This window comes from Macrotis lagotis, chromosome 8 (assembly GCF_037893015.1).
Source record: "Macrotis lagotis isolate mMagLag1 chromosome 8, bilby.v1.9.chrom.fasta, whole genome shotgun sequence".
Lineage (NCBI taxonomy): Eukaryota > Metazoa > Chordata > Mammalia > Peramelemorphia > Peramelidae > Macrotis > Macrotis lagotis.
Window position 1 is genome coordinate 193,507,125 of NC_133665.1, and position 22,332 is coordinate 193,529,456.

Below are 22,332 nucleotides of genomic sequence, written 5' to 3' on the forward strand. Positions count from 1 at the left end.
GAGATGCTATTACTCTTCCCATTTACAGTTGAGGAGTCTGAGGTAGAGGTGAAGGGACTTGCTCAGGATCACCCAACTGGGAGGGGTCTGAGTTGAATTTGAACTCAGATCTTTCTGACTAGGTCCTAAGCTCCATGCACTCTTTTGAATTTCCTAATTACGCATTACTTGAGGGGAAGAAGCCCTGGTTTCAGCCTTGGGGGACCAGAGGTGTCTTAGCCGTCCCCTGGATGCATTCCCCATTTGCAGAATGAAGGGCAGGTCTCTTCTCCATTCCAGGATTCCTTCCCTCTGTGTGCTCCCTCCGTCTCTCAGGAAGCCAGAGCGAATGGCCCTGCTAAGGAGAAGAGGGGCCAGTTCTTTCCCAGAGGGAGAGTGACCCTGGAGACTCCCAGCCCAAGCCAACAAGGTAGGTGTGCCATGGTCATGAGGAGCCAAAGTCAAACAGAAGCGGGCCCTGCCCTCAAGGAGCTTCCGGTCTAAGGAGGGAGACCCCGCAAACCACTCTGGACGCACTGGCGTATGGGGGGATGAGGCTTCCTAGAAGAAGGGGGAGTCTAATGGGCCTTGAAGGTAACCGGGGCAGCTGGTGGTGGGGACGAGACCACCAAGACCGACCAGGCTCCAGACTGGAATGGAAGGCATCTCAATCAGTCACCAATGTGACCCAGAAAGAGTCTCTGCCCCCAACTCACTTCCCACCACAGCCACGGCCACCAAGAGCCATGAGCGAGTGTGCCAATGTAGCAGAAGAACAAGGTGGGACATGAGCAGCCCCGAGAAGAGGACCCATCACCAGACTGAAGAGCCAGGCAACTAGGAGGAACCCGATGGTTACTGAAGTGGCCCCCACTGGCCAGCGACTCCAAGGACCACAGCATCCTTGAACTCCACACTTGAGCCTTCCAGGTTGAGGAAGTTGGAGGATGCCAGTGGGAAGGGTGGGGAGACCCACAAAGGAGGCAAGGTATATTAGGAAGCCTCCAAGAATCAATTTTCAGGATATTTCCAAGAGAAAACAATTTTTTAAAAATTTGAAAAGTCTAATCCTGCCCCCAACTTCCCTCCCTACAAAGACTTCATGTGATGGCACCAGGCAAGACTCAAGGGTGGCATAGTGGTCCAGTCATTTGCAGTTGGGACCCCATGAGGGTCTTCTCAGCAGAAACTGGAGGGGTTCTCTGTTTCCTTCTCCAGCTCATTCTACAGATGAGGAAACTGAGGCAAACAGGAGCAGTGACTGGTCCAGGGTCACACAGCTAGTGTCTCTAAGCCGAATCTGACCTGACCCCAGACCTGGTGCTTTCTGCGGCGGTCCCAGAGTATAGCCAGTGTCCTCACGTCCTGTCCTCCAGCCGACCAGGAGGTCCAAAGTGATCCCCAAGCATCGAAGTCTTCTCAAGCCTGTGAGTGAACATAAGGACTGAGAGGCATCATGAAACCGGTAGCTACCAGTGTGAGCAAAGACGTGGAGGTAGGAAACCAGTGTTACGAAGGCAGGTGTCAGAGAATGACCTTGGAGACTGTGGAAGAGCCCACCCCTGCTCCCCACAGATCCATGTCCCTAGGATCTAGGCTGAGGACCCTCCCACTGGGTCACGGGGAGACTTGGGTCAAAGTCTCTCAATTCTCTCTGTCATGGCCAAACTCCTGAAGACCCAGGATGAATTTAGCATTAAAATGCTTGGGGAGCCCCCAGTTAGCCCCATCACTCCCCTCACTCACCCACAAGATGGTGGGTCCCTTGCCTGCTCCCCATCTTCCATAGGCCTCAAAGGCTCCTCCCCCAGATTCCTCACACCCCTAAGCCAGCCCAGCACACCCCCTCCTGAGTTTGAGGGCAGAGAACCTTTCTGGCTCACATTGGTGACCTGTTCCAATCTGTAACCTTCCCCAGGGCTTACTACAATTTGCCTCATATACAGCAAGTGCCTAATGCTTGCTGATTGATGGTCCATAGGCCTGGAACTGGAAGGAACCTCCAAAGTCGTCTAGGCCAATCCCTGAGGTAACTGAGGTCCAGAAAAGGCAGAGGTCCCAGACTCGGCTGGGGAGTGGACACCATGGCGGGGTCGAACCCAGGCCTCCTGCCTGCAGAGCCAGGGCCTGTTGCCGGACATTTGGGTCAGGCTCTCGGGGCAAGGAGGGGGCACCTCTAGAACATAGGTGGCTGGCCTGTGACCCGGCCCCATCAGAGGGGTACTCGATGCTTAAAGTGTGGCTGAATTACTCCCACCCCACCCCCAGCTCGACCTCTGTCCTCCATCAAGAGCCTCTCCAGGGCTCAAGGCCCCTGGCTGCAAGTTTCCCCGAGGGCAGAAGGCTTGGGGGCCTGGAGGCCATAATCCAGGCCTGGGGTGAGGCTGCTCTTCTCCTGGGGCCAGGGTTTGTCTTGGTAGGGAAAGGATGGTAAGAGTGGGGGTGGTATGAACTCAAGAGCGGGGTGGGTCAGAGGCCCTGGTTAAGCAGGGCCCCCCAGGCCGGGCACCGACTCGCTGCCGAGAAAGGTGGAAGAACTAAGGTAGGTCGGCCGCTCTTCAGAGCTCCGAGGCCCCGGCTGGGATCAGGGTCCACTCTCGGGTGGCCAACAGAGGGGCTCAACTCGACCCACAATCAGCTTTGGGCAACCACACTGTGCCAAGCAGCGTGCCAGGGACCTGCCCAGACCCTGAGAGGTGGCATGGGCAGCTCTGGGGCAGAGCCCTGCTCTGACAGGTCCTGCGCCAGCTTTCTACCCACCCACCACGCTTCCTTCCCGGGGAGAACTTGCCTTCTCCTTGGGCCGCATACACTGAGAAGACAGACAAGATTGGTGGAGGAGGGAGAGGGCACCCGGCTGGGTCGGCGAGACCATGCCAGGCCCGAGGGGTGGCGGAAGCAGGCTGGCTGCAAGTGGAGTCGGGAGAAAAGCGCTGAAGCTTGGTGGCCGGCGAAGGGCGCTCCTTTGGGAGGTGACCCTTCGGCCAGGTGGACACCCCGTCCTTCAGGAAGAGTGTTTGGGCACGGAGAGACTAGACAAGGAGTCAGGGGACCCGGCTGAGAGGCTCCGGCCACAGCCCAGGTGAGGTGGGAGGAAGGAAGATATGGTGTGAGCGCAGAGAAGGCCGGAGACGGGGGCAGAGGCCGCTGGGGGAGGTGGGGGTCTGGTCCGTGGGATGTGGCAATCACCAGTCAGAGCTGGGGTGAGGGGAGAGGTCGGGGGGGGGGGGTCTCCAGCTGTCCACCTGGCTGTCACCCACACAAAGGCGAGATCGGCAGCCACGGGGATGGACAAGGAGACCCCCAGGACCGAGCCACAGATACACCCCGAGTCGGCGGAGCCCTGGGAGAGAGAAGCATGGGAAGGATGAGGAGGCCAGGCTTCCCTAATAGGACCATGCTCCATCCTCACCTGGGCGGGAGGTGTGGAGGCAAACAGGAGCCTGAGACCGGGAGCAGGTGCAGCTGGCCCGACCCGGGCCGGGCCTCTACCTGGGCCGCCAGGCGGGGCGGGTCAGACCCACCGGGGAGAACCAGCTCCGGGTGTGGGGCCTGCAGGCCGTGGGGCAGGACTGCTGGACAGGAGAGGACCGGGCGGCCCCGTGGGGCCAGGGGAGCGTGCCCAGCGCTGAGAGAGGCCTGCCGCTCCTCCAGAAGCTGCCAGCCAGGACTGCTGCCTGAGTGTGCACGCATGTGTGTGTGTGCGTGTGTGTGTACATGAGTTTGTCTGTCTAGACAGCACTGTGTCTGTGTATGGTATGCGTATGTGTGTATGTCTGTGTGTGTGTGTGCTGTGTGTGTCTGTATGATGTATGTGTCTTCTGTCAGTGTGTCTGAGTGCTCTGTGTGTGTCTGGGTTGTGTGTAGTGTGGTATGAGATGTGTGTGTCTGTGTATGGTATGGGTGTCTGTCAGTGTGTGTGTGTCTAGGTTGTGTATGTCTGCATGGTGTGTGTGTATGTCAGTGTGTGTGTGTGTGTGTGTTCATTCAGGAGGGGAAGGGGGGATATTTCCCCCCAAGGGAAATCTCAGGAGATGAGAGGGCAGCGTGGCCTGCCCAGTGCTGCGGGTGATGCTGCCATCTGCTGCCCGTCTCCTCCCCGGGTGGCGCTGCCTCTCCCCCGGCATCCACAGAACAGCAGCCACTCTCTCGGCCTTCCTCCAACCCTGGCCTTTCCGCTTCCTCTCTCCCTGTCCTGAACCCCCAAAGAGTCCTGCCCCTGCCCCTGCCTGGTTTGGAGCAACCCGATGAGAAGCGACCTTGGGGAGCCGGCCACGGGCAGCCTGGGGGGCAGCAGGGGGCATGTTCTGGCCTCCAGAGGGCAGAAAAAGGAGAAAAGCAAATTCAGAACAAATTTCAGGGGGGTATGACCCCCATCTGCAGGCATCAGCAATGAGGGAAAAGGCAGAGGCCTGAGGTCTTGGGACACACTGCCTCTGGGGGGGTTGGCTGCACCCGGCCCCCACAGGCTGGAGCTGGCATGCTGAGGTCCAGGGGCTCTCCAAGGTCCTCCCCAAACCCAGCCTCGGTGGTCTCGGGAGCGAGGACGAGGCCCACAGGTCATTGCTCTGGTGTTGGGTGAGCCCCTCAGCATGCCCCTCCTGGGGTCCACCCCCTCCCCGGCCTCCTCGGTGCCCTTTGCTGCCCGCACCCCCAGGCCTGCTTGGCGCCCATTGCTGACCCCAGCCCTGGGCTCCACGGTCCTCAGCAGTTTCACCACCCAGCTTCACCCTGGGAGGCTAGGCACGCTTCCCTCGACAGATGTCCCTGAATGACGCACTGGTAGGGAGGGGGCTCGCTCCCACCCTGGCCCGAGCCTTCTGAAACCCGCAGACTGGGGCCGAGGTCAGCGAGCGCAGCGTCCTCTGCCCTCTCCAGTAGGAGAGAGGACAGCCCAGGGGTCGTGGAAGACCTCCTCCAGACCCAGGGAAGTGACCAGTCACCTCAGGACTAGGTGCTGTGTGCCCTGAGCGAGGCCCAGGCTCCAAGTGGGCTCTCTTGCCCGTGCAATGCCAGCGCTGCACCTCCTCCAGAGCCAGCTCTCACCAATTTCATGGGGGGGCAGAGACCTCCCCCAGTCTGAGGACCCTAGAAGGAGGAAGTGAGACCCTGGGCTCCAGCCCCCCAGAAATGGTTCTCTTGTAATCGGCCAAAACGACATCACTGTTAGAGACAACTCGGGGTGCTTGCCCAGTGGGCTGAGCAGACCAACCCAAGGTCCCGCCTGGGGTCTCCACTAAACTTGCCCATCTCTTCTTTCCTTCGAGCTACATCCACTCAGCCTCCCTCTCCAAGGGGTGCGCCACACCGGGCTGGGGGGCTCATGGCTGGGCATGGCAAGGCCCTTAGAACCGTACTCCCTGAAAAAAAGCCAGGGAGGGAGAGGAGGAGCCCCATTATCTCATCCAGGAATGAGCTAGGCCAGCACGTCCAGCCGAGGCAGAGGCTGTGATGGGCCCAGGATGGCAGCCGGGTCCGGCAGGCAACCTGTCGCAGCCCAGCCCTGCCCCAGTGATCTCTGCGGGGGCACCCAGGTGGCCCAGTGTGTGGAATGAACCCCACCTGGATGGAGGTTACTGGAGATGGCCCCTGGCCACACTCACAAGGCCCAAGATGGCTCTGACTGCTCCGTCGGTGGCTGGGCAAGGCTCCCAGGGCCCCCAGTGCCCCGGGCTGCAGGCTCAGAACAGAAGACTCTGTGTCCCCAGCAGCGCCAGAACAAGGTCCCCTTTGACAGGGCCCAGCCTCAGCTCCGGACGGAGCTTGGCGCCCCATGAGAAACCAAAGTCCTTTTCATTCCTCTCCATGTTTTGAAGGCTTTGAGCAGAGGAAATGGAGCCAGGACCCCGAGACCCAGCCGGGAAGGCCCTTAGGCTCAGGCAAAAATTCATGGGAACCAGTCAGCTCCCAGAACAGCAAGATTGTTTCCCATCCCAGATGGGGGCTGTGCCTGCAGACCACCCGGGGCCCAGGGATCCCAGATGGAGAACAGTCACAGTCCAGAAGGCGCTGCTCCGGGTGTTGACACGGGGCAGACTGGCCCAAAGAAACACAAAGGGGCACCAGAACCCCAGACCCCACAGCCCTAAGGGATACGGCAATGGCTCTTCCCCTCCACCCACCCCGGGGCCCTCTGACTCCCCACCACAACCCAGCCGTGTGGCCATCAGCCTCTAGTTCTCAAGAGGCAGTCAGCATGACTTGGATCACTCTAGAAATTCTTGTATCTGCCCATTTTCATCCTGAGGCCAAAGAAAGCCTCCCATTTTCTGAGCCCCCATTTCCTTTCACAGAAGCCCAGTTTGGTGGTGCCTTGCCAGGACTGCGTAACTAAGTGGCCTCTTTGAAGCCGGCACCACCAGGATGAGCAAAGAAAGGAGGCTGGGTAAGAACAGTCTCAGCTGCTGGATCTCCCTACAATCAAGCATCACCTTTTAATGCCCTGGAAGAGCCTTGGTGGGACTTTTCAAAACCAACACCCAGGGAGTTTCTAAAGTTCAATTTGGCCAAGAAACGGGGTTCCCTGCTTTGGGAATCCAAGGTCAGCCCAAGGGGAAGGCTAGAAATGCAGGAAGTAGAGAAGACGGTCCAGTGCCCAGGCTTTTAAGCAAAGCTAGCCCAAGAATCAGGAGAAATGGGGGGGGGGGGGCCCTTCCACACCCACTACTGGCTTTTCAATGACTTGATAAAATGAAAATATTAGGTCACATCTAATAGGCTGTCATGAGTCTAAAACCATGGCGTCTGCCCTCAAGGAGCTTACCCTCTAGGTAAGTGTTCAGAAAGGAAATTCAAGAGGGAAAGAGGGGCACAAGTGTCCAAGGGGTGCCTAGGGAGGAAGGGATGCTCAGGACCTGATCACCTCAGCGGCCAGTCCAGTGGGAGCACCCACCAAAGAAAGGATGCCCCAAGAGTGGGTGCGCTTTCATCATACCACTAACTTGGCTCCATTACTCTTCATACTTCCAATTAGCCATGTCTGCATTCCTTTAAAAAAAAAAAAAAAGGGTTATCCAGGCTCAGCACTGGGTCTTCTGTTTCCTCCCCAGATTGTGAGGTAAACATTGTCCCACTCTCACCTCAACCCAAAGTCAAGGAGCTTCCAAGTCAGGTCTCTGACATCTCTTGTAGACCCCTCGTCACCTCTTCCCTGGATTAGAGAAGTCTCTGTCACCTGTTTGCCTTAACCGGACTATGGGGACAGCAAAGCTCTCAGGAGCTGACCTTCCCCAAGGTGGACAGCAGGATTATCTACAGATAGGAGTGACAGAAAGCACACACCTAACAGGGAGGAGAAAACCAAGCCTGGGGAACTAGAGGCAAGGGCTCGGGCAGACTTGTAAAAGGCAGGAGTCTCCCACAGCGGAAACCATCTTAAAGTGTGTTGGGTCATGTTGCCCTCTGCAGCCAAGCCCCCCCCCCCCCCCCCCCCCCCCCCCCGCCAAATGAGTGCCTCCTGTTGCCGGGGCTTCTTTTGTCCCGAGTCCTGTAGCTACTAAAAACTTGCCACCAAGGCTAGGCCGTCCATGTTCACCTGGAATCTCCCTCCCTGGGGGGGGCAGCTCAGCTGGAACCACCAGGAGCTTGCCCAAGACCATGGTCCTCAAAATTCCTAAAGAGCAAAAGAGTAAAGCCTTTTGTGAAACTTCAACTATTCTGCTCTTAGAGCTGTGCAGCTTTACACAGGACAAGTCTTGCTGTAAAATGGACCTGACAATGGCAATGTCTTGGGGTGCTCTGGAGCAGGGACACAGGGGATTTTCCCAAGCCCTTTTCATTTTAAGGATGCCAACCATCTTGTTCTCAAGGTGGCAAGGAATCAAGAAGCCCCTAGATTAGAGCCAGTTTCCTAGCCTTGACACCTCTCACCAAAATGATCTTAAATTACAGCCTCAACTTCAGTCTCCTTGCTTATAAAAGGTAGTTAATACTTGCATTACCTGGTGTAAAGGCTGCAATTTGTAACCTTTAAAGTATGAGGGGAAAGGGAATTCCCTCAAAAAGAGTTCCTGTGTTCCATGTTCTGTGTTCCAACAGTAAAGCGATTTACTAAAAGTCAATGTAGGTTTACTGAAAAGAATGTTTTTTCCCGCATTTTGCCTCCAGGAACTCTGGCTCACTGAAAGTAGGCAGGGTTAGGTACTGCCCCACAGTCTGAGCAATGGCAGTCTACTTCCTTAGAAGCAACCAAAATGGTCACAAGCATCATGAAGCCATCTTTTGAACAATTCCAACAGAAAGGGACATTAAAACAAACACCCCCAAAATAACCTCCCCATTATCCCGAGATAAAACAAGATGACATTTTCTAATATGAAAAACAGCACAGGAAGTAAGAAATCAGTAACATCTTGCTTTTTAAAAGACAGTGAAGAATTGATGCCCTAGAAATAGGTGAATACATTGAATCTGAATGAGCAATTTCCTATAAAGGAAGCCATACAGCCAAGTTAGAGGTAAGGTGCTAGTCAAGGCTTTATATCCTTGAAGCAGAAAACAACTCAGTCACCTAAAAATGAGCCAAAGCTACACCCAAGGAGACGATTTTTGGGCAGTCAATGAGTAAATGGGGAATGAGATCACTAATTCTCTCCTCGCCAGCCTCACCCAGAAGATTAATGCCCCGGGATTAGAAGTTGCAAAAGCCTTCAAGACCAGATGGTTACATCACAATATTGTTTATTATGTGACTTTTTACAATACAAACAAAAAATACAGAAATGCAATATATGAATACAGCTAAATGCAGAACGGTGACTTTTCTCTTCAAGAGGCCATGATTCCCATTTCTAGTAAAATAAAGAAGAGACTGCACACAGGTAGAAACAAGTTGGTAGTTAACTCCACATCTTTGTCTAGAAATGACCTATTAATGCATTTTTCCTGCTACTTACCATAAAGTGTAAAAAGGGAGTTAAAGGAAAGTGTTACTTTACTGGTTTCTACCATATGAAAGCTATATTCTATTTTAGCAGGGCCAATATACGGAAAATATCTAAATTTAAATGTTATTACAAAAATGAAGCAGTAATGAGTCTTCTGGCTAAAGAAGTCACTAAATTGAGAAGAGCATATATTTAAAGAATCCAAAACAAGAAAGGGCTGTTATAAAAAGCTTTAGGTGCACTGGAAGCTTATAGGAGTTTTTTTTTTCCATGTGTATTTTTAAAACAATGGAAGTGTCAAAAAAAGAGGGGCAGCTGTGTTAGACTAGGTCACGTTCTCATCTGCGGAGAATTTTGAGAGGAGAGGAGGAGGAGGAGGGGCGGGGGGAGAGAGAGAGAGAGAGAGAGAGAGAGAGAGAGAGAGAGAGAGAGAGAGAGAGAGAGAGAGAGAGAAAGAGAGAAGCATAGTTTTATCAGAGTATGGCGATTTATCCTCCACGCAAACCTTCCAGAGTCCTTTTATTTTGGAATATCCTGTAAACAATCAAACCACCAGAACATGATTGTACAACAATAAAATGTTCTCTTGCATTAAAGTGAAGACATGTCTTAAAAAAAAAAAGAAAACTTGGAAAGGTATTTAGAGATGTTTCCTTCTAAGTACATGATGCCATTATGCAATTCAAGGCATCTTATCTCCATCAACCAGAAAAAAAAAGGAATTTGTCATGCTGTTAAATCCATTATTATGGATACAAATGGTGCAAAATTGGTCAAACGGATCCAACAAACACTGACGTCCAGGCTGGCAATATTGGCAACTAATACATTAACTGGTGGTCAATAATAGGTTTAAAAGATCTTTCCTTTCTTCTTGTTCTTTTCCAAAGTTCTAGAAAAGGAAAAAGAAAATGTCTGGGATCAACACCAAGTTCCTGAACCCGACCCAGGCAAAGTTCTCCAGGGGGGAAGGGGGGCCCGTGGCAGGTAAGCCTCATGTAAAACGGCCTCATAAATGTGTTCTCATTAAAACTGACTCCTTCGAAAAACAGGGAGAAAGGAGCATCTTCTGGCTAATCTTCAGACCAATGCTGTTGTGCCATGCTGATGGGGTCCCCAACAGATGACAACCCCAAGATGCCCAGAGAAGAGGCCTTGGCTACTACCCAAAGTCCAGTTGCTCTCTATATTATTGGATCTCCCAGGCCTCTTTCCTTTCATACAACAATCCCACAATTCCCAGACCCCTGGCTCGGACCCACACAGGTTCTCCTCTCCAGGCTGTAGGTTTCTGCTTGCTCAATCTGAACGACAATTCAGGACCTCCATCCCAGAGTTAGAAACGACTGTTTTTTGGACTCCCAAAGCACTGTGTTTGCACTACTGCATCTACAGGGTCAGGTCATAAGAGCACTTTAAGTCTAATGCCCTCATTCCAGAGAGGAAGAAACTCGGGGCCCAAAAGAAGGGTAACAAACAGCAGAGCCAGACCCACTCACCACCCAGACTGCTCTGGCCATGTCTTCTCTCCGCTACCTGTTACATCCCAGAACAGGGACTCAACCAGCTCCTGAGCAGGTTGTTGCTCTTCTAGTGGACTTCCCTCCTCCCGCAGAAAAGACCAGAAAGTAAATAAGCTATGGACTTTAGAATGTACCTTTTGGGACTTGTTATCAAACATAAGCAAACAGAAAATTCAAGCTCCACTCACTCACCAAGGAGCTTCCACTCCTGCGGCAAATGCCACTTATCTTTCCAGAGCTCCTCAAAAAAAGTACCCACAAAAAGCTGCCTCTATCACAATGCTTGGTTACCTGGAAGAATTTTGTTGTTCCAAAATACGCTGCTGAGTTTCCCAGTTGGCTTTATCATCCTCAAACTGGCGCCGTTTTTCCTCTAACTCCTTGTGCTGTGCCTCTAGGTTCTTTTTCATTTGCTCATGTCGCCGCTGGAGCTAAATTACAAAGAAAAAAATCCCCAAATTGAAGCAATCAGAAGAGGCAACAGCTGAAACTGCCACCCTACATCAAGAATCTACAGGAAGTCACTCACCCCACCCCACCCCCATCACCAATGGGAATCATTACTATAGGAACTTCTAAAGACAACATTCCAAAGAAGAGCCAGATCCAGATGGTGCCCAGCCCAAGGGACTTCCCTGTCATTGGCAGCAAACCCAGCAAAGCTGGGCTCATGATGCCCTGGTTAGTACCAGAACCTTGTTCAGATTTGGGGAAAATCCTTTCTTGCTCCCTGTTCTCAGAGAACCAGAAAATCTTGGCTGCTCATTCACAATTTGGGAAATGCCTACTGGGAGACCCTGGGGGCTTCTGGGTCCCCAGAGTGGGGCTCAGGCTACCTTGTCCAGGGCATTCACTGAATGGGACTGTACCTGGCTTCATAGACTAACACCCAACAAGATCAAGGCCATGAAAGAGCAAGGCTGGAGTAATTGATGGCAATTTCTACCAGGCTGGAGAGGGCTTCTGGGGTCCACCCGCCTTAAGAACCCTTTGAGTTTTGTCATTTGACAGGGCAGAAGTAGAAAGAAACTCAAAACTGTTGGCTTTGGTAAAAGGTTTATTGGAAGAGGTTAAAACTAGTAATTAAAATGAAGCTTAAAAATTCTTGACTGTTGGTCACTGAAATGGTCCTCATTGCCCAAAATGAGCTGTTGGTACTTTAGAGAGAATACCTCGGCTTCTGAGTCTTTCAGCTTCTGCACTTTTTCTTTGACCTTCATCTCAAACACCTGCTCCATCTCCATCTCCATCTTCTTCATCTTAGCCACATGCTCCCTTCTTTCTTCCTCCATTTGTGCCAGGGGACTCCTGCCAGCAAGACAAAAACCAGAGTTTGACTCATTAACTATGGGAAGACACAACCACACACAAATAATGGGTGTAGTGGGTTCTCCATTGAATGTGCCTCCTTCTTGGAATTGTACAAACGCTTTATTCAATTCATAATAACAAGAGTTGTTCAAAGGTTTTTTCATTATGGTTAAAAATATCCTAGAACATGGTTTGTTTTGCTGAGAACCTTTAAAAATACTTCCCATGATTTAGGCATAAAAAACAAAGGCAAGCTCCAAGAGGGCTTCAGGTGATGACATGTGGCAACCTAAAAATGGCCTTTACATAAACAAGATGACAAGTGCACTAGAAGAGATCAGAATGTTTCCAAAGTCGGGGAAGCTAGCTGCTGCAGTGGAGTCATTTGGGGGGCAACAATGATTTTTAAAATGATGGAACTGAATCATGTCCCATGCCTGCCTGGACTGCTTTGTGCTCCTAAAATGCATATAGAATCTGAACATAATCAGGTACACACATGTGTGGTTGGCAAAAGGGACATCCACCTGAAATGACAGTCAAGGCTGCTGGGTTCAAGGACATGGAATTCAGAGAAAACTGTTCTGTAAAAGATTAGACTTTCCCCTGCCTGTAACAATGTTTTTGTTTTTGTTTTGTTTTGTTTTGAGGGGGTGAGGCAGACCAGTATTTTCCTATAGTGACCAAGTGTCCATTCTACATCAACTGTTACTGACATTTGAGAATCAAATTTGCATGGATTGTGTCCTTGCACCCATACTACCAGATGGACTCAATCAAAGGTTGTTGAAAACCATGTGAACTAAATGAGGGGAGATGGAAGGTCCGGGCAGGGCAGGTGGTTCTTTGACATGAAAAGGAGGGGGCTGGGTGGGTATGTGGGCCTAACTCAAACTACGGAGCCTTTCCTGCACTAAATTGTGATTGTCACCAGAGCAGGAACAGTGTAGTGCCACTGTCTAGAAAAGACATCCTGGGCTCCAAGAGGTTGGTCAATACCTCACGGGAGCTGCCTCCAGGTGTCCTGCTTCATCTGTGACCACTAGACCCTGAGGGTGACTTAGCACAGGCCCCTCTTACTCAAATTCAATTCACCTGCTAGTTATGGCATCACCTTCCTGGGGTCCTCTGCAAGAGCCAAGTCAGAACAATACCACCCTCCATAGATCCTTCTGTTTAAAATTCTTGGCTGAAAAATGCCAGGGACAGATTTTTTTCTGCTGCTATTATAAAAACTGGCAATTCTCTCAGATCTATATTCGTTTCTATACAAAAATCTGGAGACACATAAATGACCACTTACATACCTTCAACTGTGTCAAATCTAAATGAACAAATATGAGATTTAGCATGGAAACCACAGAAACTGCAAGCAATTATCTTAAGATCAACTCAAGAATTTCCTTTTACCTAAAAATGAAGGATATGTAAACAAAACATAATAAATTTTATTTGCATTTTCTTTTTCCTCTTCCAATTACTCCAGATGATGTTACTGAATGGATGACTATGAAGAGGTTCTAAGAAAGTGGGCCCCACATTGTCTACTGCACAGGCATATTTTAAGTGTCCAAAAATAATTCTCATATCTGAGACCCCTTTGAAAGTTTGTTTGCCTGGTAAAAATCAATGAAAAACCTTGGAAGCACCCGAAGAGGACAAATGTGTGGGCATTTGGGGACTGAAGGAAAGGAAGAAAAGGGAGTTTTAAAATTACCCCATCACTTCTGAGTTCTTTCTTTTAGGTATGAAATACCCATTTAATAAAACTAGTGCACACCAACTCTGGCTATGCACAGGATCCCAACTTGACTTCAATGACAGAAAGGTTTGATCTAAAAGAGGGTAAAGCTAGGGGGTCAGGGACACTGGGGAGAAATCATGTGGAGGCACTAAACAGCTGATGACACAGAGATCAGAGAGCAAGGGCTGAAATCATTAAGTCTTGAATTCAAATTCACACTTCTGTGTGACCCTGGGCTAGTCACTTCACTTCCCTGCCAGGACTGCTGGTCAGAAATTTATAGAAAGTACTCCGACCACAGAGTATGGCAAACAGAAGGTGCCCTACTTGCTCTGGCCCCCTTCCCAGCCCCCTCTGCAGCTTCCTGGCTGGTGCTTCCACTTGAGAACCATCTGCAGGCTGGGCCCTCACTCCCATGGTCACACAGGTCTAGCTCCAATATGGGCAGAGGCCACTTCTGCTGCCCAAAGTGACTCTTACACTCCCGTCTTCCCCGGCTATTTTGTATATTCCTCTCTGTTTATGAGCTATATCCCCCCAGGAGGATTGGAAGCAACCAGGGGGGGCCTCCACGACCTTTGTCACCCATTGAAAAACAAGGAGGATGGGCTATGTGGGCCCCCAAGGGCCACCATCTGTGGGGGTGGGAAAAGGGTACTAGAAGGAGGCGGAAGCCTGGGAAGAATCAGGGAGTTGAGAGAAAGAGAATCGGCAGGAGGAAAAGATCCTAGCGAGTTTAGAATCCCTGTGGGAGACTCGTGCTCCCAGACGTCATCTGCTGGGAGCAGAGAACGAAAAGGATGGGGAGAGGGTCAAAGGAGGTGAGGTTAATCAAGTCAAAGGACAAGGAGAAAAAAAAATCCACTGTTCACTCCCTCCAGTGCTGCAGGGCATTCAAGAAAGAATGGGCACTCTCTAAAAGCCAATGGGAGGGCTGACAAACAGGTCATCAGTAATAACTGAGAAGTTAAATTAGGAATTTCGACACCAGCTTTTATAGGCTTAAGCATATGCAGCAACCATAAAATAATAATACTCAATCCTGTGACTTCTGAAAAAATATATTTATAATAGAATTTTATAGGAGTCCCAAACTGGTTAATAGCCCCCAACAGTTGGCAAGGCCAGGGTTGATAGTTCTGCTAATTTATCATCAGTTCTAATTGTGAGGTTGATGATGTTCTGTGATCAAGTAACAAAAATCACGGACTCCTAAAGAGACGAGGACCTTGGGTTATCACATCAGTTTCCTCATGAGACAGCTGAGTGAGGACTGGCTTAGAAGTGACTTCCTCAGGGTCACAAACAGGAATGGTCCTCTGACCCCAGGGGGACCTTGCAAAAGGAAATTAAGTCCTTAATCAACTCATATCAAATTATATAACACTTCAGTTCATTTAAGTTTTAATTCCGCATGGATGTTTTGATACTGTTAAATTCCCAGTCATGTAAATGAATGGTTCAAAAGAAATTAAGAGACTGAGGAAGGGTCTTCACACCTGATGGTCTGGTGCTATGTCCAACTACACATCAGATCTCTTCCTAACAAGCCTCTATTTCATGTGCATATCACCTTTTCTGAATCATAACGATAAAAAAAAACAAAACCCCAAAGTAGGCTATTCCAAAATGGCAGCTCCAAGAGAGGACTCTGGTTTAGGCTAAAAGGTTCCTGGGACTGCAATGGGAAGAGGAACAACAAAATACTTACAGTGTTCAAAGGAAAGTGATAGGAAAGAGGAAAAAGAAAATGTAAATAAAAGGTGGTCTTTGTGGAAATTGGAAGAAACACCTTCAGAAACCTTAGATCCTACTATCTCAGTAGTTCCCACTCAACAGTAAGATGGAAGTAGTAGAAAAACAGGAAAATTCAACCCAGAAACAAGAATATGATTTGGGGAAATGCCTCCATCTGCACAACAAAAAGATGCTGAATCCAATCTATGGTCAAAGAGCCAATCATGAGAGCAGGGGGCATCACATTTCACATTCAAGTTCACATTGATAGAATTACTGGGGAGGCAGGGTTGTGGCTCTGCTCAGCAAGAAGCTTAGGCAACAGTTTCCTTCTTGGCCTGCAGACAATACATGGAAAGTATTGGTGGACAGCCTTTATTGGTATAAAAAATGGAAAAGATGTGAGCAAAATACTGGGATGTGACAGAACATGGAGCACAATGATCTCACCTAGTCTATCTCTATGTAGAGGGTGTAGGGAGCAGGAAGGGAACGGCCCACTTAGTGTCCTTGCTCAGAACGAGCAGGCAGAGATGGCAACAGAAAGGGTGGAAACTGGTCATGGGGAGTGACCCACTGGTCATAGAGCCTTCTTATCCTCCCTCATGGATATCAGGGACTGCCCTGTGTCCCACTACACCAGCATCATGTTTACACAGGAAAAAGCAGTCATGCCTAATTCTAATGTCTCCTTTCTATGGTGGATACATGTTCAGGCACCCAGAAGATGACTAATAAAAAGGAATCCTGGTTCCTGAGGTAGCCAAATAGACTGCAAAATTCTGGCAGAATGGGGGCGGCTAGGTGGCGCAGTGGATAAAAAACCTCTGGCAGAATGAAGTCCAGGGTCCCAGGAAGAGAATGAGGCAGGGCCAAGGCCAGAGGACCCAAGTCTGAATCCAGCTCTGCTAATCCTACCTACATGGCTTTGGCCAAGTCATTTCCTTTAAGAGGTCACTGTCAACTGAAAAAGAAGCAGGGGGGCAGCTAGGTGGCGCAGTGGATAAAGTATGGACCCGGGAGTCAGGAGGACCTGGGTTCAAATCCAGTCTCAGACAATAATGACCTAGCTGTGTGGCCTTGAGCAAGCCACTTAACTCCATCTGCCTTGCAAAAACCTAAAAAGAAGCAGGACTAGATGAAGTCTAATGATTGCTCTGAATTAAACCTATATCACAAGAATTGAAAGGGTAAAGAACTGTCAAAGAAATTAGGGAGAGGGGGCCAAGGAGGGATATATTTGAAATGCATTCTACTAGATATCTAGAACAATGACACAAGAAAAGCCTTTACAATCTCAATCTCTCCCATACACACCAAACCCACCAACACACCCCACACCCCCTGCCCCAGGCTTGCTACACCACATTACTAGGAAGAGAGACTCCACGCTCCTGTCTGACCAAGGAATCGTCCATATTTTGACTGGAAGAAGGTTAACTATAAGGAAGCCTGAGGGCCAGGCTGGTGGCCTGTCACCCAACTCCCACGTATCCCCACTGGCCCACCCGTTCACCCAGCCGGCCGGCCTTGCTCACTTGGTCAGCTGTCCTTTGTTTTTGTTGTTGTCCACACCATTGTATGTCACGGCTGCCAACTTCCGACTCCTGTAGTTCTCATAGTGCACATTATTGGTCACGTCCTTCAGGTCCTGCATATGGGTTCTGTGACAACAGAGATGAGAGTGAGCATTTGCTCCTGCTGTACACTAATTATTTGCAGGACAAAATTTCCCATCTAATTCTTCTGCAGACTTTGACTTTGTAGACTACACCTTTCAAGGGTGCAAGGGTCTCTTTCCTTCCTGGGAAGCTCCTTTAGGTTTGGAAGCATGTTTTGGGTAGGCTCCACCTTCAACAGTCAATCACTACTTTCCCAAATTATTCCACTAAGACCAAAGAATTGTTCATCTAGCCAGCAACAGAAAACATCCATTTGCTGAAATAAAGTGCAAAAAAAACTCAAGCTGTTTTAGTAATAATTCTGTGAAATTTCCAATATGGTGTCAGGGTTTCAAAATGGGTAGTTCTTTTAGTTGCCATTCACCTGACCAGTTAGCTGGGGTTTGGAGATTAACACATGGCCATTACCAACTGCCAAAGGATTAGAATTATTGTTCAAAGGCAAGACTGGAAGAGACCTCACAGTTCATCTGGCCCAAGCCATAGAAGGTCTCAAGGTCTTATTCTCTTCGTTGCCTAGAAACTACGGAGAAGCCTCCCCACAACCCAGATCACATTATTTAAAGCTCATTGGGATCCCACAACAACCCAGAGAGGTAGGGGCTATTATTATTATTGTTATTATTCCCATTTCACAGATGAGTAAACTGAAGCTGAGCGCCATGAAGTGACCTACTCAAGGCAAATCAGGGCTTTCTGTCTCCAAAGCCAACATTCTTTAGCAAGCCTGTAGTAGTGAGCCCCCCCCCCCCCCCCATGCACACTAAGGAGAACTTCACTCCCACTGCGGTGAAAATCACAACAATTATTCATGCTAACAACTACTTCCACATCTTCCCTTAAACTGCTGAATATTAATAAGGAAAACAGCCACTTTCTAAGAGATGTAACTAAGTAAACCAAGACATTGATGTGGGGAACCTAAGGACTGACCCAAAGACAAGGAACGTAGCTTTACTTCTCAGTCTTTTTTTTCGGGGGGGGGGGGGGGGGCGGTTAACAAGGCAATGGGATTAAGTGACTTCATTAGGGTCACACAGCTAATTATGTACTAAGTATCTAAGGTGGGATTTGAAATCTGGTCCCCCAGTTTCCAGGGTTGGTGCTCTATCCATCTAGCTGCCCCCACTTCTTTTTTTAAGGTTTTTGCAAGGCAAATGGGGTTAAGTAGCTTGCACAAGGCCACACAGCTAGGTAATTATTAATTGTCTGAGGCCAGATTTGAACTCAGGTCCTCCTGACTCCAGGGCTGGTGGTGCTCTATCCACTGTGCCACCTAGCCACCTCTTGCCCCCACTTCTTAGCCTTAATAAAGCATGTATTTGGTGAGGGGATAAAAAAGAAAATAGTCATCTTCAATCTCACTTTTACAGAAACAAAAAGCTGCAGAAGTGGGTACTTGCCCCATGTATTTCTTTAGGCATTAAGGGAACACTGGGCCTGAAGTCAGTTAAGACTTGGAGTTCAAATCCTGACTCTGATACACTTCTCCCCTTAAATCCCTGAGACTTTCTCATCTGTCAAAGAGGAATAATAGCCCCTACCACCTTGCAAGAGATATTGTGAGGATAAATGAAATATTTGTAAAACGGTCTGCAAACCTCCCAAGTGAAGGCTTACTCTGACTGAAGGAGCTATGACCCATTGCCTTCACCTGGAAGGAAGGAGTCCTGTGTTGCCCAGCTGCCAGGAAACTCCCTCCCACTAATGCCCTTACCAAACTCGACTACTTTAGTATTTCCAGATCCATAGATCTATGTTTTATCCCTACACAGCAATTTGAAACTCCTCAAGGACAGAACCTTTTCTATTTCCTTGGTCTGCCTTCTGCCATCTAAGTGGAGGGCTGAATGAATTCTTGTGTACCCTTCTCCATGGCTTCAGGGTCACTGCCCAAGGCCATCTCCAACCCTGGCTGTTCCTCAAACTCAATGCCTGCCTGCCTTCTGAGACTTTTCTAAGACACCTTGGTTGTACCTGCTTGTACCCAGCTATTTGCATGCTGCATCCCCCCTGCCCCCTGCCCCCCACCCCCAGAGAGCCTGGGGGCATCCTTGAGAGCAGGAACTGTCTGTGACCTCTCTTTAGAGTCAAACACAAAATGAAGATTAACAAATGCTGGCTTACTGATTAAAATGAAGGCTCAGTGACAGACGTTTGCCCCTGAATGCCCCTAAACCCTCCTCCACAGTCAATGTCTTCTGCCTTCTGAAAGCCAACTGAGCCAAGAAAGGGACCAGCATCCACCCGGAAGCCCAGAAGCAGTCCTCTGCAGCTGTGGTCACAGCGGCCGCCCAAGCCCTCTCAGCTCCAGGGGCTTCTCAGGTGGTGCCAGGCCTCAGTCTCTACCCTGGTTCCTGTAGCTTCCAGGGCCTTATGCCCCAGACGAGCACAGGTAGCTCACTGAATCTTCTAGAGCCTCTGTTCCTCCAGTGAGGGTTCACTTCTCTACACTGGCAAGACAGAGCCACACTGACCCTATCCCACAATAGCTCAGTTATCGCAGCATCAGAACGGCTGAAGGAGGGGATCTGCCCTGCACCTGCTCTCTCCCACCTAGATCATCCATGCAGAGGTGTGAATGTACACCTTAGGAACAGAACAGCATCTTTATACTCTAACGGGAGATGGAAAGATGGCATGATCCCTTTGGGTTTCTGTTCACTGGTTGGCAAAAGTCATTCAATTGGACAGACCAAAGTCCTAAAGGGGTCCAGTGACAAGATTGATCTCATGCACATGCTAATGTCATACCAGATTGTTCACTACAACCTAGAGCTGTTGGGCAGCACTGGTCACTGCTATCAGGCAAGGTATGGATGCAAGTTGGGGCGGACTCGCAAATGGGGAGGGTCTCCAGATGCTCTCACTTTCAGGACAATGTGGTGGTGGCCCCAAGCTGAAGAAGTCTGCCCAGTCTGCTAGAGGCAGCAGGGCAGGGTAGACCAATGGAGAACAACACCCATCTCCAGCAACAGAGTCCAACAGGACAAGATCCTGGATGGACCATGAGCTGGCCCCATCCCACTGGAGAGAAGCTAAAATACCCCTCTGGGCGAAGTGCCAGTAATGAATGACTCTATGCTTCCCCATCTTTTTAACATTCCTTCCAGGGGAGCCATAGAGATGTAAATCCTGCCATCTAAGACAATGGAAGTCTAGGCACTAGAAGCAGGAACAGAACTGCAGGCAACCATCATGGATGTGAATGTGAGCTGTCTATCAAATCTGACCAAAGATTTGATGCAAGAAAAATAGCTTCCAGGATATATCACTCTCATTGGAAATAACTTATGAACAACCTGGATGACAGACTGGTATGAAGCCTGTGTGAAGGCCTCTAAGGGAAGTCTTCTAAGAAAGAAGCCATGAAAAGAATTAAACAGAGGATCTGGAAATTGTGATTTGTACCCAAATCACTGAGCTCATAAATCCCTAATTCTAAAGTTCCTAAACTTTTGCAGGTGATTGTGCCTCTCAATCCTAGGGTATACGGGACTTAAGATAGTTGCCACCAGGACAGTACTTCAACACCCTAGCCGATAATCAATCCAACAAGTGATCAGAGCTATTACCCTTAGTTCCCCTAAGGGGATACCTTATTATCTCCCCCAAACAATCCTGCTGACATCAGTCTCGCTGCCATTTAGATAAAGTAGTTCTTTTCTCTTTGAACTCTGCCCAGGACACAGTCTTCATTATGGAGGGAAATTCTTAAGAGTATATATACACTTGGCCTTGTTTTATGTCCCTATCTGTATATATATACCTCATTAACCAAAGGACTGAGAGATACAGTTAGGTGAACCTAAACATGATGAACAACTAGTTGGGAGACAGCATCTGGGGGCAGAAAATCCAGGTTAAAAAGTCTGAAGCAGGAAAAGAATGGAGATATTGTCTGGACCAGCCCTCTCATTTTATGGATGAGCAAAGAGGCCCAAGAAGGACCCACAGTTAGGAAGTGGGTGGTGAAGGAGCATGAAGGCCCATGTGCTCTATCTCACTGAGCTTGCCACCATTTTCTATTGCTGTTTACCTAGGATCAACCTCTAGGAGTTCTCAGGAGTCCCTCATCAGAATGCTGCATAAAGACCAGTGACTTAAGGGGCTCCACTGAGCCCACAGAAAGAAGTCACAACACCTACTTACTCTTTCACTGGCTACTTTTCTTGTCATAACTAAACTGAGTCTTTTGGGACAGAGATCACAACTGCTCTGTACAAATAATAGATGCTAATTAAAAGTACAGTTCCAAGAGCACCATTCCCATTTTTAATCCAATTGACACTTAAAGATGTCAGACTCTTAGGTCTTTCCAGCTTTTTAAATAGATTTGTTAAAATTCCATGTTATTGTTCACACTTACCTTATCAACATGTTTCTTAGAATTGTGAAATCACAATGATCACCATTTTCAACTGCAGGAAAAACACAGAAGATGGCAAATAAAGTCACTTAAAAACACTACATTTTCCCAACAACAATTATCAACAACCCTATAAAAAGCACAATGATTTGTTTATTTTGAACTGTATCTCCTACAGTTCTAAGTTCCCAACTTGAGAGCACTTTTCAAATGGAAGGAAATAACTTCGTTTATTCTACTCTTCAAAGACAGGCAAGCCAAGATGTTCTATGACTTTCTCTGGTCATAATGATTATAATAATAGTAATTTTTGTTCTGGTCATAATGGTAACAGTAATGTTTGTTCTTAATTCTCGAAAACTATGGTATACACGTGAATTGAATGAGTGAGGGGGAGCTGTGCTAAGGCCCTAGTCTCACTTTCTCCTCCAGAGCCATTTAGGTCCATTGAATCAAGAACATATGGATCAGGACAACTGGAACTAGCACTCAAAGTGAGGTAATCAGGGTTCAGTGACTTGGCCAAGGTCACATAGCTAGTCAGGACTCTACTCACTGTGCTATCTAATTGCCCTTCTCATAGCTATACTTTAAATCCAAAATGTCAAAGGTAAGTTAAACCTTCCTTTACACAATTTCTGGGCAGAGAACAGTCACTCTGAATATCTTTTTCACCATGGCAACAATGGAATTTTCCACAACACTGGCCATTGAAATGTTATGTCAATTAGACAGGAGCCCACCCCCCAAAAGAAAACAGGGGCTTTGGGGGGGGGGGGGGTTGCAAGGCAATTGGGGTTAACTGACTTGCCCAAGGTCACACAGCTAAGTAATTATTAAGTGCCTGAAGTTGTATTTGAAACTCTGGTCCCTTGAAGTAAAACTTCATTCCCTGCCAGACATCTCCCTTTACCATGTATCAGGTTACATTTTGTTTTGACATTTAATCTGATTTCATTCTCTCAGACAAAAGGAGAGTAAATTTACTACTCTGAGATTGATTCTTTTCAGGGTTGAGAAAAATACAAAGCTGAGAGGGTGAAAGACAAAGATGAGCCAATTTTTGATAGATAGGAAATAGAAGACTAACCCCTACCACCAG

General features: G+C 48.8%; 1 protein-coding gene across 1 annotated transcript in view; it reads right to left on the reverse strand.

The window, feature by feature from the left end:
- Window positions 1–8,813: 8,813 nt before the first annotated feature.
- The window catches only part of SEPTIN7 (septin 7), a 43,182-nt gene continuing 29,663 nt past the window's right edge, over window positions 8,814–22,332 (reverse strand). Inside the window, exons 9-13 of the mRNA XM_074199253.1 lie at window positions 21,231–21,282; window positions 16,718–16,843; window positions 11,560–11,695; window positions 10,679–10,818; window positions 8,814–9,756 (exon numbers count right to left, since the gene is read on the reverse strand). Of these exons, the coding sequence (XP_074055354.1) occupies window positions 9,717–9,756; window positions 10,679–10,818; window positions 11,560–11,695; window positions 16,718–16,843; window positions 21,231–21,282 (494 nt within the window). The 3' untranslated portion in view covers window positions 8,814–9,716. The remainder of the gene's footprint in view (window positions 9,757–10,678; window positions 10,819–11,559; window positions 11,696–16,717; window positions 16,844–21,230; window positions 21,283–22,332) is intronic.